Source organism: Lithobates pipiens, unplaced genomic scaffold, assembly GCF_037356315.1.
Source record: "Lithobates pipiens isolate NorthernLeopardFrog02 unplaced genomic scaffold, aLitPip1_a1.2 Scaffold_3, whole genome shotgun sequence".
NCBI lineage: Eukaryota > Metazoa > Chordata > Amphibia > Anura > Ranidae > Lithobates > Lithobates pipiens.
In genome coordinates this window covers 228,135,143-228,149,300 of record NW_027507790.1, presented here as the reverse complement: position 1 = coordinate 228,149,300, position 14,158 = coordinate 228,135,143, and the positions used below count along the sequence as shown (strand labels likewise).

Sequence of the window (14,158 nt, the reverse complement as noted above, 5' to 3'; positions counted from 1 at the left end):
GAGCTTTCTTTTGGTGGTATTTGATCCCCCTGCGGTTTTTATTATTTGCGCTATAAACAAAAAAAGAGCAACAATTTTGAAAAAAACGCATTATTTTTTACATTTTGCTATAATAAATATCCCCCAAAAATATATATAAAAAAAAATTTTTTTCCTCAGTTTAGGCCGATATGTATTCTTCTACATATTTTTGGTTAAAAAAATCGCAATAAGCATTTATTTATTGGTTTGCACAAACGTTATAGCGTCTACAATATAGGGGATAGTTTTATAGCATTTTTATTAATCTTTTTTTTTACTAGTAATGGCGGCGATCAGCGATTTTTATTGTGACTGCGACATTATGGCGGACACGTCAGACAATTTTGACACATTTTTGGGACTGTTGGCATTAATACAGCAATCAGTGCAATTAAAAATGCACTGATTACTGTAAAAATATCACTGGCAGTGAAGGAGTTAGCCACTAGGGGGCAGTGTAAGGGTTGAGTGTGTGTGTTTTTTTAACTGTAGGGGTGGTGGCTTGGCGTCTGACGTCACTGATCGCCTTTCCCTATAACAGGGAACAGATGATCAGTGACAGCCTCAGTAGGAAGCACGATGAGAGGTTTGTTTACACTTACCTCTCCTCGTTCCTCAGTTCTGTGACCCAATCGCGGTGGCGATCGGGTCCCCGGTTCCCATGGCCATGGTCAAGGAGCTCAGGACCGGGTCGCAAGTGCACCACCGGCGGCGCATTTGCGACCCACGGCTGGGCACTTAAAGGGCAACGTACAGGTACGTGCTTGTGCCCAGCCGTGCCATTCTACCGACGTACATCAGTGCGAGGCGGTCCTTAAGCGGTTAAAGTGGTTGTAAACCCTTACAGACCACTTTGACCTACAGGCAAGCCTAGATTAAGGCTTACCGTATATACTCAAGTATAAGCCGAGATTTTCAGCCCCTTTTTTTAGGCTGAAAGTGCCCCCCTCGGCTTATACTCGAGTCACGCAGATCAGGTAGGCAGACGGCGACCATTCCACTATTCAAAAGCCGCGCCTCCCTGTCTGTGATAGACGGAACACTCAATTTCCCAGCAGTCAGTGTTCCACCTATCACGGACATCGGCTCATTCTCATACTACGGACGAGGATGAGAGGATGTCCGTGATAGGCGGAACACTGACTGCTGGGAAATTGAGTGTTCCGCCTATCACAGACAGAGAGGCGCGGCTTTTGAACAGTGGAATGGCCGCCGTCTGTCAGACGAAGAGGAGAGGTGCGGCATGGTACACAGAGGCTGCAGAAGGCAAAGAGACAGGTAGGCTGCCATGGACACAGGGAGGGACGGGACACAGGGATGGACACAGGGAGGGACGGGACACAGGGATGGACACAGGGATGGACGGGACACAGGCATGGACGGGACACAGGGATGGACAGGACACAGGGATGGACGGGACACAGGGATGGACGGGACACAGGGATGGACACAGGGATGGACACAGGGATGGACACAGGGAGGGACACAGGGAGGTATGCAGCTGCAGATGGGCATTGTTGACCCTCTTTTCCACTCTTTTAAGCTGTAACAGTAGCTGCTGCATGTCTCACCCTCGGCTTATACACGAGTCAATAAGTTTTCCCAGTTTTTTTGTGGTAAATTAGGGGCCTCGGCTTATATTCGGATCGACCTATACTCGAGTATATACGGTACCTGTAGGTCCATGAAATATCTCCTAAACCTACATGGTTTAGGAGATATTTGCAAAAAGACAGTCACCGCTGTCTACGGCGCATGCGCACTGAGCATGCCGCTGCTAACAGTGATATGCCGTTAGTAACGGCTCCCGTGCGCATGCGCCACGCACAGCGCCGGAGCAGCGATACCCGGAAGAAGATGGACATTTCGTGCTACAGGGAACAAAGAGGAAATAAACCCATCAAGGTTTACTTCCTCTTTAACCATTTGTCCTCCAGAAGATTTACCTCCCTTCACGACCAAACCATTTTTTGCAGTACGGCACTGCGTTATTTTAGCTGACAATTACACATTGTCATGTGATGCTGTACCTAAATAAAATGTCCTTTTTTCCCACAAATAGAGATTTCTTTTGGTGGTATTTGATCACCTCTGTGGTTTTTATTTTTTGTGCTATAAACAAAAAAAATAGACAATTTTGAAAAAATATATATATTTTTTACTTTCTGCTATAAAACAAATCCAATGGAAAAAAACGTAAAAAAAAGCCAATTTATTCATCAAATATGAATTCTGCTACATATTTTTGGTAAAAACAAATCACGATAAGCGTATATTGATTGGTTTGCGCAAAAAGTTATAGCGTCTACAAACTATGGGATATTTTTATTTATTTATTCATATTTTTTTACTAGAAATGGTGGCGATCATAAACTTATAGGGGGACTGCGATATTGCAGTGGACATTCTGACATTTACTGACACTTTTGTCACTTTTTGGGGACCATTGACACTAATACATTAATCAGTGCTAAAAATATGCACTGTCACTGTACTAATGACACTGCCGGGGAAGGGTTAAACATCAGGGGCGATCTAAGGGTTAACTGTGTGCCTAACCAGTGTTTGTGTGTACTGTGTGAGGTGCTTTTACTAGGAGAAGAGATAGAATTTATTCTCTGCTTTGCAGGGACACAAACTCCATCCCTCACACCACCCCCACCCTTCATCAGAACAGTGATCTGCCTTGTTTACGTAGGCAGATCACAGTTCTGTCTCTCTCCCTGATGATCGGCGGGTGCGCACCCCTACCCCGAAGTGTTGAATCACGTATGTATAAGGGATCCAGCGCACAGGTGCCATAGTGTAACAGTAAAACTGCTATAGGGCGGTCCGGAAGCGGTTAAATCAAAACGGGGTTATGTGACCATTTAAAAATGTAAACAGTGATCAGTGGAACTCTTTAAATTGAATGCATTATTCTCTGTTTAGTGTTGGAGGAATGACTACATACAAATCCCAAAGAGAAACTTAGAATATTCTACAACATACGAAGCAAGGGTTCGATCAAAGCCAAATGGAAATTTCTTTCACGGTTCTTGGAGTCACTGGAGTGAAATAGTCCACTTTGTGACAACTGATTACGAAGAGACGAATGATAACGAAGGTAAGGGAACTTGGAATAAAGCACGTGGCTAATATAATTGGAATTGGGTTGTGTTTGTACCCAGTTCATCCAATGAATGAGAGAAGTTACAACTTTAAACTGTTGTGTCATCACTCACAGTGAAAGAGTGAACAGCGAGTGGTGAATTATTGCTCTCACACATATTGCATTCACACCCATATGTAACATGTGTAGACAGTTGTCATTTTCATACTAAGGCGCACCTACCACATGTGTGTTTTATTTTTTATAGTACTTTTTTAAACTTTTTTTTTTAAACAGTTAACTTTATTGTAATGACAGAATTGTAATATTGTAATAATGGATTCTCTTTACTGAGACATTAGGGGTCTATTTAACTCCTGATGTCTCCTCTACTTTCCACTGAAGCTAATGGAGCACAGATTGGAGAAAAGCCAATGTAGCACCAATTTTTAAAAAGGGCCCAAAATACATCCCACTGATTTACAGACCAGTTAGCCTAACATCAATAGTATGTAAACTCTTGGAGGGGATGATAAGATACTATATACAAGATTTTAGTAATGAGAACGGTATCATTAGCAGTAATCAGCATGGATTCATGAAGAATCGTTCTTGCCAAACCAATCTATTAACCTTCTATGAGGAGGTGAGTTGCCATCTAGATAAAGGAAGGCCTGTAGACGTGGTGTATTTGAATTTTGCAAAAGCATTTGATACAGTTCCCCATAAACGTTTACTGTACAAAATAAGGTCCATTGGCATGGACCATAGGGTGAGTACATGGATTGAAAACTGGCTGCATGGGTGAGTTCAGGGGGTGGTAATAAATAGGGAGTACTCGGAATAGTCAGGGGTGGGTAGTGGGGTCCCCCAGGGTTCTGTGCTGGGACCAATCCTATTTAATTTGTTCATAAACGACCTGGAGGATGGGATAAACAGTTCAATCTCTGTATTTGTGGACGATACTAAGCTAAGCAGGGCAAAAACTTCTCTGCAGGATGTAGAAGCCTTGCAAAAAGATCTTAACAAATGAATGGGGTGGGCAACTACATGTCAAATGAGGTTCAATATAGAAAAATGTACCATTCCTGGGTGTACATTTGGGTAGCAAAAATATGAATGCAATCTATATATTGGGGGGAGAACCTCTGTGGGAATCTAGGATGGAAAAGGAACTGGGGGTCCTAGTAGATGATAGGCTCAGCAATGGCATGCAATGCCAAGCTGCTGCTAACAAAGCAAACAGAATATTGGCATTAAAAAAGGGATCAACTCCAGGGATAAAACGATAATTCTCCCGCTCTACAAGACTCTGGTCTGCCCGCACTTATGCCTTGTACACACGGTCGGAGAATCCGTCGGAATGCGTCTTATCGGACCGTGTCGTCGGATAATCCAACTGTGTGTGGTATGCATTGGACTGATTCCGTCCGAATCTCCGTCGGACCCAATTTTCCAACATGTTGGAAATATTTCCCGACCAACTGGGCCGGTCGGACCTAATCCGATCATGTGTAGAGCATTTTGATCGGACCAAGTGCCACGCATGCTCACATTCAAATTCCGACACCGAAGCGCTCGTTCAGGTAAAACTACTGCTCGTAAGCGATATAGCATATTCGTCATGCTTCAATGTTAAAAATTCATTCATCAAGCGCATTCTCTTGATCTTTAACAATGCTGAAAGAACCAACTTCTTTTGATGCTCATAGTCACTAGTGATGGACGAACGTTTCGCCCGGCGGTCGTTTCGCGGCGAATTTCCGACATTCGCGGTCCGCACGTTCGAACGCCTTTTTCCGTCGTTCGCCGCGGCGGACTTACGTGTTTAATGTATACAAGAACTTTAACCTTTGGTGACACGTTTATCATGTGATACAGGACAGCCAATTGAGACATGACAGCACATGGACACTTGGACATTCCCCCTAACCTATAAATACACCCGATCCGGTGGCCATTTTACATTCTTTCTTCTGTTACGATAGGGACAGGTTCCTGTGTGGAGTAGGGAGAGATAAACCACTAGCTATTTGGTACACAAAAGTTCTTTTCAGGACTGGTATAGGTGTTAGGTGTTGATAGGTTTGCTGTGCTGCTGATTCTTGCAGCAGCCTGAGTGTCTTTTGTTAGTTTAGAGAAAGGGAAAGGACGGTGTATGCTACAGGGACAGCCAGATTAGTCTTTCATCATCATCATCATCATCATCATCATTAGCTGTTACTATCAAGGTCCACAAAAGAGCTGTTCCAGTAACCACTAATCGTTCTCTTTTTTTGCCAATTTGTATAGGGACAGGAAGGAAGCAGTGTTGTCAGGCAGTGAGGGTAATTTTAAAGACTTGCTGTTATTATTAGTTCCACAAAGGTTCTTTTCAGGACTGGTATCAGTGGTACAGTAATAGGCTTGTACATGTATAATATTCTTTCTTCCAAATATAGAAAGGATATTATACTTGACTGCTGCCCTTCTGCTGCAGTCTGCTAAACATTCACAACTCACTTGTTCCACAAAAGTTCTTATAAGGACTGGTAACTTGGTATAGGGTGCTACGGTACATAGGCTTGAGTGCGGTACAGTCTGCTGTTCTGTAAGGACCGCTATCGGTCCACAATAGATAGGGTTGACGTGCACCACTGCTGACCGCTGCCCTATACTGCAGCAGTCCTTCAGCGGTATAGGGACTGACGTACAGTCTGCTAATCACTAACACACAACCTGCTTGTTCCACAAAAGTTCTTATAAGGACTGGTAACTTGGTATAGGGTGCTACGGTACATAGGCTTGAGTGCGGTACAGTCTGCTGTTCTGTAAGGACCGCTATCGGTCCACAATAGATAGGGTTGACGTGCACCACTGCTGACCGCTGCTCTATACTGCAGCAGTCCTTCAGCGGTATAGGGACTGACGTACAGTCTGCTAAACACTAATACACAACCTGCTTGGTCCACAAAAGTTCTTATAAGGACTGGTAACTTGGTATAGGGTGCTACGGTACATAGGCTTGAGTGCGGTACAGTCTGCTGTTCTGTAAGGACCGCTATCGGTCCACAATAGATAGGGTTGACGTGCACCACTGCTGACCGCTGCCCTATACTGCAGCAGTCCTTCAGCGGTATAGGGACTGACGTACAGTCTGCTAAACACTAATACACAACCTGCTTGGTCCACAAAAGTTCTTATAAGGACTGGTAACTTGGTATAGGGTGCTACGGTACATAGGCTTGAGTGCGGTACAGTCTGCTGTTCTGTAAGGACCGCTATCGGTCCACAATAGATAGGGTTGACGTGCACCACTGCTGACCGCTGCCCTATACTGCAGCAGTCCTTCAGCGGTATAGGGACTGACGTACAGTCTGCTAAACACTAATACACAACCTGCTTGGTCCACAAAAGTTCTTATAAGGACTGGTAACTTGGTATAGGGTGCTACGGTACATAGGCTTGAGTGCGGTACAGTCTGCTGTTCTGTAAGGACCGCTATAGGTCCACAATAGATAGGGTTGACGTGCACCACTGCTGACCGCTGCCCTATACTGCAGCAGTCCTTCAGCGGTATAGGGACTGACGTACAGTCTGCTCACTTCCTTGACCCAAAAAAGCACACCGTACTATATGCCCCTACCCTCCTCTTTGAAGAGGTTGAGCGGTGTCATATTTCTACTGGGGCTGCTTATGATATCCCTGTGCTGTGCTGACTTCCTCCTGGGGGTTCTTATTATGAAGGGATCACACTATCCCTGTGCTGTGCTGACTTCCTCCTGGGGGTTCTTATTATGAGGGGATCACACCATCCCTGTGCTGTGCTGACTTCCTCCTGGGGCTGCTTACGGTGCTGCTGTCAGTGCTGTATGTCACGGTGCTGCTGTCAGCGCTGTATGTCACGGTGCTGCTGTCAGCGCTGTATGTCACGGTGCTGCTGTCAGCGCTGTATGTCACGGTGCTGCTGTCAGCGCTGTATGTCACGGTGCTGCTGTCAGCGCTGTATGTCACGGTGCTGCTGTCAGTGCTGTATGTCACGGTGCTGCTGTCAGCGCTGTATGTCACGGTGCTGCTGTCAGTGCTCTGTATTACGGTGCTGCTGTCAGATGCCTCTATCACGGTGCATGTGTCATTCCGGTATGTCACGCTGCTGGTGATCATCTCCTGCACCCTCTTCTTTGCCTACCCTGGTCCCTGACCTTCCCTCTCCTCCATTGCCTTCATTAGCTCCATAGTCCTGAATTGTTAGAACAATTTCCCAAATAAAATAAAAATGCTTGTAGTTATCGATCCCAAATTCACCTCATACATGTATTATGTCATTGTCCAGATGGTGGGACTACGTTTTACCCCCTAATAATTACCACGTGGCCGCAAATTCGACATGAAGGTTTGCAAAGTTCGCCTCCCATTGAAGTCAATGGGGCCCGCGGCGAACGTTCGGTTTCGCGAACGTTTGGGTCCGTTCGCATTTCGCTTTCGCGAAACGTCCCGTCGGAAGTTCGTCCATCACTAATAGTCACACACACTTCTCCCGAACGGATTTCATTACTCTTTTTTTTAACCATTTCAACAATACAATTTTATTTTGCGTCACATCTACATAATTTTTTATTTGTTTTTTTATTTTTTGGATGTTTTGGGGGGGGGGGGGGGGATTCCCTAAAAATCTCCTTTAAAGACACTTTGCTCATTTCTCCTTATTTAAAAAAAAAAAAAATTTTGTGTGTGTAAACTTACGACAACAACATTATTGTATTTTTTATATTTTCTTTTTCTTTTTTAATCTACAGGAGGTTGTTTAGTGTTGGTACCCCTTGTTCTTTAGTTCACTTTGTATTTTTGAAATGTACCTGCCTGCTCACAAATAAACTGTACTTTTTGAAGGAAAACACATTACACGAGTATTTCATCAAAGAAAAATTACATTTATTTTGTTCGCTAGAAAATAAAACTAGGAACGCAGCACTGGAGAAACTTCTTAACTTTGGTGCAGCCTTTGGCCCCCAGGGCAGACATGACTAAATGAGATATTAAAAAATTGGTGGCCTGAGGAGTACATATCTCAGGGAGAGAAGTCTGGTCCCGAAGTCCTAGAGAGCAGGAAATTCAGATGCCATTTCTGTCCCCAGGATGGTGACCTTCAAGAGGCTGCATCTTCTGGCACACCAGACTCAACCCAGGCCATCACTCTCTGGTCTTCCTTTGGGACTTCCCACCAGGCATCCTTCCAGGCTGTGGCTGGGCTCCTGTAGCTGGGGCAGGAGGAGGAGGGCATTGGTGGACCTCCTGGCTGCCACTTGCCACAGCCTCCCCCCGACTGAGGTCATCCTGTGTATGAAAAGGGGACATAGTTTTAGTTTTTTGATCATCAATCACACCATTTTGTGCTCCTGGCTTTTGCTAATTGAATGTTACCAAATAGAACAGACTATCATTCTGACACCAGCATTTTTCTTTCCCGTCCCAAACATTTTTGGTCACTTCTGTCTCTTGAGATGTAAACCACTTGTAGAAATCTCAACTTACTGATCAATAAGAACATCTAGTTAACATCATTAAATGTAACACAAGAAATATGTTCAACAATGCAATACCTGTCTCAAGCTGGGCCCCACTACATGGTGCTGCCTGGAAGGCCCAGGTTGGACATCAGAAGCCTCAGCTGGGGGTGAAGGGTGCCTTGGAGGAAGCCTGGAGAGTGGTGGCCTGAGTGGTGGCCTGGGTACCCCTTGGTCTACCAGAAAATGCAGCCTGTCAAAGTGCACCATCCTGGGGTAATAAACAGCATCTGTATCTCCTGCTCTCAAGGACTCCAGGTGCTTCTTTCTCTCCCTGAAATATGTAAGCTTCATGGCCACAATTTTGCGATTCAGATAGGCCATGTCTGCCGTGGGGACCATGATCCGCAACAAAGCAAGCAGTTTCTCCAGTGCTGCGTTCCTCTTTGATCTGTCATTATAAAACTTATGGAACTGCCACAGGCAGGGCATCTCCATGTACAGATCTATGAATAGCCCCATAAAGTTGGCATTGTTGAATGGATCCATTTTGTCTGCAAGACACAACACAAGACAAACCCTCAAATACTAATAATGCAATTAAAATCCCTCCTAATCTTGTCCCAACATCGGCCTAGATACAAGCAGTCTAGTCTAGTGAAGCACCAAGTTTAAAATGTTACCTTCGTTTCCACGTTCTCCGTGTCCGTGCCTCACACTCTCCTCCCAGATCGTACGGACGATACACATGTGTTGCATTTTATATACAGTGCGCATGCGTGAAACTCCGCCCGCCCCTGATGTTCTTTCCAGACTATTCCCCGCCCCTTCGCTTCCCACGCAGTGGGGAGAGCACATGGCGGAGAGAACGCAGGTGCGCACTAATAGTTCCACTAACGAGGAGCAGGGTGAGGAAAGCCCGGAGCCTGAAACGTCCCGATCCAAGAAGACAAGATTTAAGGCCTCAAATATGTCTTTTGGAGAGATGTTGGAGATGGTCGACATATTGAACAGGACCGACTATGATGGGAAGTATGGACCTTACCCAAACCCAAATATCAGAAAGGCGAAGATCATGAATAAAGTTGTGAAGAGTCTTCTGAAGAATTTTGGGGTACGCCGATCCAAGGATCAACTGAGAAAACGCTGGTCAGACCTGAAACTGAGGGAGCACGAGCAGTACCTAAGGATCAAGCGTGTTCTTAAAAAAAGTAAGTAATTGTCATGTGTTCATATGATTATTCTTGCTTGCATACATGCTCCATGTGCTTTGATTTTATGTTGTGCATTTTAAAATGGCCACTTTCAAGGTCATGGTTTCGTTCGTTCGTATGAAACATCGTTCTGCAGGGAAGTATTCCAGCTTAACAGTGTCCCCAATAATGCTCTCACCTTGTAACTCGACCCAAAAACACAATTGTACAACACTTCCAGGCAATGTTTCAGATTCCTATTTCTGTGTGCTAATTAATCTTTGTTTACATTCTCATAGGGGAGAGAAGACTCTGCAAGTATGAGGACACCAGGGACCATGAGGACACCAGGGACCACACCCCTCCCAAAGAAGGGCAACTTCCAAAAGAAGAAACAGAGGAGCAGGAGCAGGAGCAGGAGGAGGAGGAGGAGGAAGAAGGAGAGATCGTGGAGGTTGGCCAAATTGTCACCACAACAGGTGAGTGTCGGAGAACACAGCTTCCGGTAAGCTCAGCAATGTATATCACCATATTTGGATTACATGGTGTGTTTGTTTGCTTTGTTTTCTAGGTGATGTGGAGGAAGATTCCCGATTTACCAGTGAAAGTGCCCAGATCTTGATCGGGGAGATAATGGGGTGCAATAGGGATTTGGAAATTGTACAAAAAAACATTAATGATGTTAAAAATAAAATGAAGAACATCATTGGGGAGAGTGTGAATACTAAAAAACTAGATAGGGTTTTATTTTTGCTTTTTAACATAAAAATGTTGTATTTTGCATAATTAAAAATTTGGAAGATGCACAGAGTGTGTAAACATGCGCTATCTATCATCATGGGGGATCAATGTACATGTTTTGTGCAGTGTCTGAGATGAAGGGGTTGCACTTGCACTCCAAGTGCAGTTTCAGGTGTACTTTTGCAGTGCACTTGTTGTGCATAGTGGATGTGCCTTTAGTAAAAAGCACCCACAGTGAGGTGTAAATTTGGACAATCATGCCATTTTCCTGCCATGGTGCTGAAAATGAGCATGATTTTGGTCAGTAATTCACTACATACATTAATTACAAAAACAAGGTGTGTGTGTAGCAGACCCACAACATAATAAGATTATCTGAAGAAGAGACTGTCCCCTCATCTCGCTCTGAACTTGGGTTTACACTGTTGGTGAAAAAGGCACAACTTTAATAAAAATGGCAAAGTGGGAGGTCACAGTCTGCCATTCCTGTGGCGTTGAAGGACACTGTGTAGTGACACAAGAACAAAAACTAGTAATTTGACAAATCAACATTGCATGCAGATTAGACACCCACATTTTTGTACAAAATTAGTATAACATTTTTTTAAATGAGTATTTAAAGCCTAAAGTATAAGGTCCCCTTACGAGAGTCATAACCCCCCCATCCCCCCCCCCCCATCTGATGGGCCCTTGCTAAAAAATTAGGGGGGATGTTTAGGACAGGTAACGCTCTCCACTTGATTGAGAGCTGAATGCCTAAATAATGTGTGATACTTTGGAAAGCCCCTCCTTAGTTACACTATTGGCAGCACACCGGAAAGGTAAGAAGTGTCATAATAACAAAATGGAAGGACATTTTGACATTCTGCTATTACATAGCAGGAAAATGTATGTGTTAAAAAAATAAAAATAGCATTTGAAAGTATTGAGGCAGGCCCTTACACTACATGCTTTGGTGAATTTGTCCATAAATGTGATCATGAAAAAGGTATTTAGAGTGTGTATTGGGTTGGGTCAAGTCATCAGATAGAAGATTGCTATCAGCTGAGGTAGCAGTTGGGGAGAGGGGGGTTACTAATGAGTTTGGCACAACTCCAAAAAACAAAAAAAGGTCACTTTGCATGAATTGAAGCACACACATGACATTTTTAGATATTTAAGGGGGTGTTTAGGGGAAAGCAATACTATGGAGCTGACAAAAGACATTGTTAAGTGACTAGACTATAGTTTTATGGGCCAAGAAGAGCATCGTGGGGAAGTTAGTGAGGCAAATATGCATGAGGACAAAGGGGCAGAGCATATGAATTAGAGCATATTGCAATGATGGTAATTAGGGAATGAGGAAAGAAATGCAAGACATTAGCAATCATGAAATACATAGAATGCGATGTTTAAGGATAAAACTTAGCATAATATAGTCCTTCTGCAGGAGCTGAATGATGGCAGAACAGGTCTCTGGAATAATGATCCCCAGAGCCTGGGGGGAGATGCCTGTAGAGAACTTGAGGTCATGAAGGCTTCTCCCTGTCGCCAAGTAGCGCAACGTGGCGATGAGCCTCTGCTCCGGAGTGATGGCTTGCTGCATGCAGGTATCCTGCCTGGTGATATAAGGGGTCAGCAAAGCCAGCAGACGGTGAAAAACGGGGTCCGTCATCCTGAGAAAAATCAAGAAATGATCAGGATTATTCTCGCGGATCTCACGGAGCAAAGGCATGTGGGAGAACTGGTGACGCTGGCGCAACCAATTCTTGGTCCACAAATGCCTCCCCTCCCTGTTCATGGGCCGGGCTTGTGTCAAAGTCAAAGTAAGAACCCCAACACGAAGCCCCTGCACAGCACAAACTGTACGATGAATACGTAGACGAAACATGTTTGTAAAACGGTCGGCTGGTCAGAATGGACACCAGAAAGCACCGATAAACAGCAAGGCCTGAAAGGACGACCTGAATAGCAGAAGCAAGCAGACAATAAATGCCTTTCAAAGCGTACTATACCAAGATATAGTCCACAATGAGAAGCAAATACTTAATAACTGCACGCACTGATTATGAGATACGCAAAGACAAGCACAAACTGAAGAGCGGTAGCGATCTGAATCACTAATCTGAAAAGCACGAATCGGCTCTCACCAAACTTCTACTAAAACACGAGATCAGCAGAAGGAGCCGAAAGGGTGCCGGACGTGGTGCTGAACTTCCTTTTTCTAGTCCCGCCGTACACAGCTTACATCACCGCGTTCTTGGCAACCGCTAAATCAGACAACTTGGCCCGGCCGTGTGTATGCAACAGTTTTGGACACAATCCATCGGACTAAATCCGACGGACAAAATCCGACGGATTTGGCTGGCAAAATCTCCGACCGTGTGTACGTGGGCTTAGAGTATGCTGTCCAGTTCTGGGCACCAGTCCTCATGAACGATGTACTGGAAATGGAGCGAGTACAAAGGGTAACAAAGCTAATAAAGGGTCTGGAGAATATTAGTTATGAGGAAAGGTTGCGAGCACTGAACTTATTCTCTCTGGAGAAGAGAAGCTTGAGAGGGGATATGATTTCAATATACAAATACCGTACTGGTGACCCCACAATAGGGATAAAACTTTTTTGCAGAAGGGAGTTTAACAAGGCTCGTGGCCACTCATTACAATTAGAAGAAAAGAGGTTTAACCTTAAACTACGTAGAGGGTTCTTTACTGTAAGAGCGGCAAGGATGTGGAATTCCCTTCCACAGGCGGTGGTCTCAGTGGGGGGCATCAATAGTTTCTAGAAACTATTAGATAAGCACCTGAACCACCGCAACATACAGGGATATACAATGTAATACTGACATATAATCACACACATAGGTTGGACTTGATGGACTTGTGTCTTTTTTCAACCTCACCTATTATGTAACTATGATTGCACTCCATTTGCTTCTTCCCTGGCAACAGCAGCTGGGGAAAGTGACAACCAAACCTGGAAGTGATGTTATACACATTTCTTTGGTGTTCATTCATCAGAGGGGAGATCAGTGAATGTATGTTCACTGGTCTCCCTACCTTGCACTCGCCAACGCCCACCATGCCAGTCCTGGGTGTACAGGTCTACAGGTGGGGCAGCAGAACCAGATGGGGTAGGGAGGGCAGTTGGATGGGGGGGCAGTTGCGTTGGGGTGGGGTACCTTTAAAGGTTGTGGAAGTGATAGGGCCATGCAATCACTATCTCATAAAAGCCCATTGCCCGACCTACAAATTTAAAGCGGAACTTCAGTCATTTTTTCATCTATTAAATCCTCTGCCCTTGTTGTTTTAACGTTGGATAGTAAAACATTTTTATTTTTTTGCCAGTAAATACCTGATACAGCCCACTTCCTGTTTCTTGTCTGGTAAAAAGCCCAGGCTTATGACTTCATGCACAGCTCTTCCTCTCACTCTCGTGAGAGTTTTCCAGGAAGGGAAAGGGGATGAGTCATAAGAGAGGCAATGAGAGCTGCAGAGCTGAAGGTGTGCCTCTGTGTGTCTGTGTAAATGCAGGAAGTGAACAGGCAGTCGATTCAGTTGCCCACAATTAAAATGGTTGCAGTCAGACTCAGTGGAAGGAGATTTCTGCAGCATATTTGGGAAGGACGGAATCAGAGTATATATATATA

At 44.5% G+C, this 14,158-nt stretch overlaps 1 protein-coding gene across 3 annotated transcripts in view; it reads left to right on the top strand.

Moving 5' to 3' along the window:
* IL7R (interleukin 7 receptor) overlaps positions 1–14,158 on the top strand; it is a 73,999-nt gene that overhangs the window by 46,180 nt on the left and 13,661 nt on the right. The window contains exons 6-7 of one of the 3 annotated variants that reach the window (XM_077462864.1): positions 2,953–3,127; positions 10,088–10,267. In XM_077462864.1, coding sequence (XP_077318990.1) covers positions 2,953–3,127; positions 10,088–10,267 — 355 coding nt within the window. Of the gene's footprint in view, positions 1–2,952; positions 3,128–8,930; positions 9,807–10,087; positions 10,268–14,158 lie in introns of those variants that run through there. The other 2 variants (XM_077462865.1, XM_077462867.1) reach the window with 2 other exon arrangements.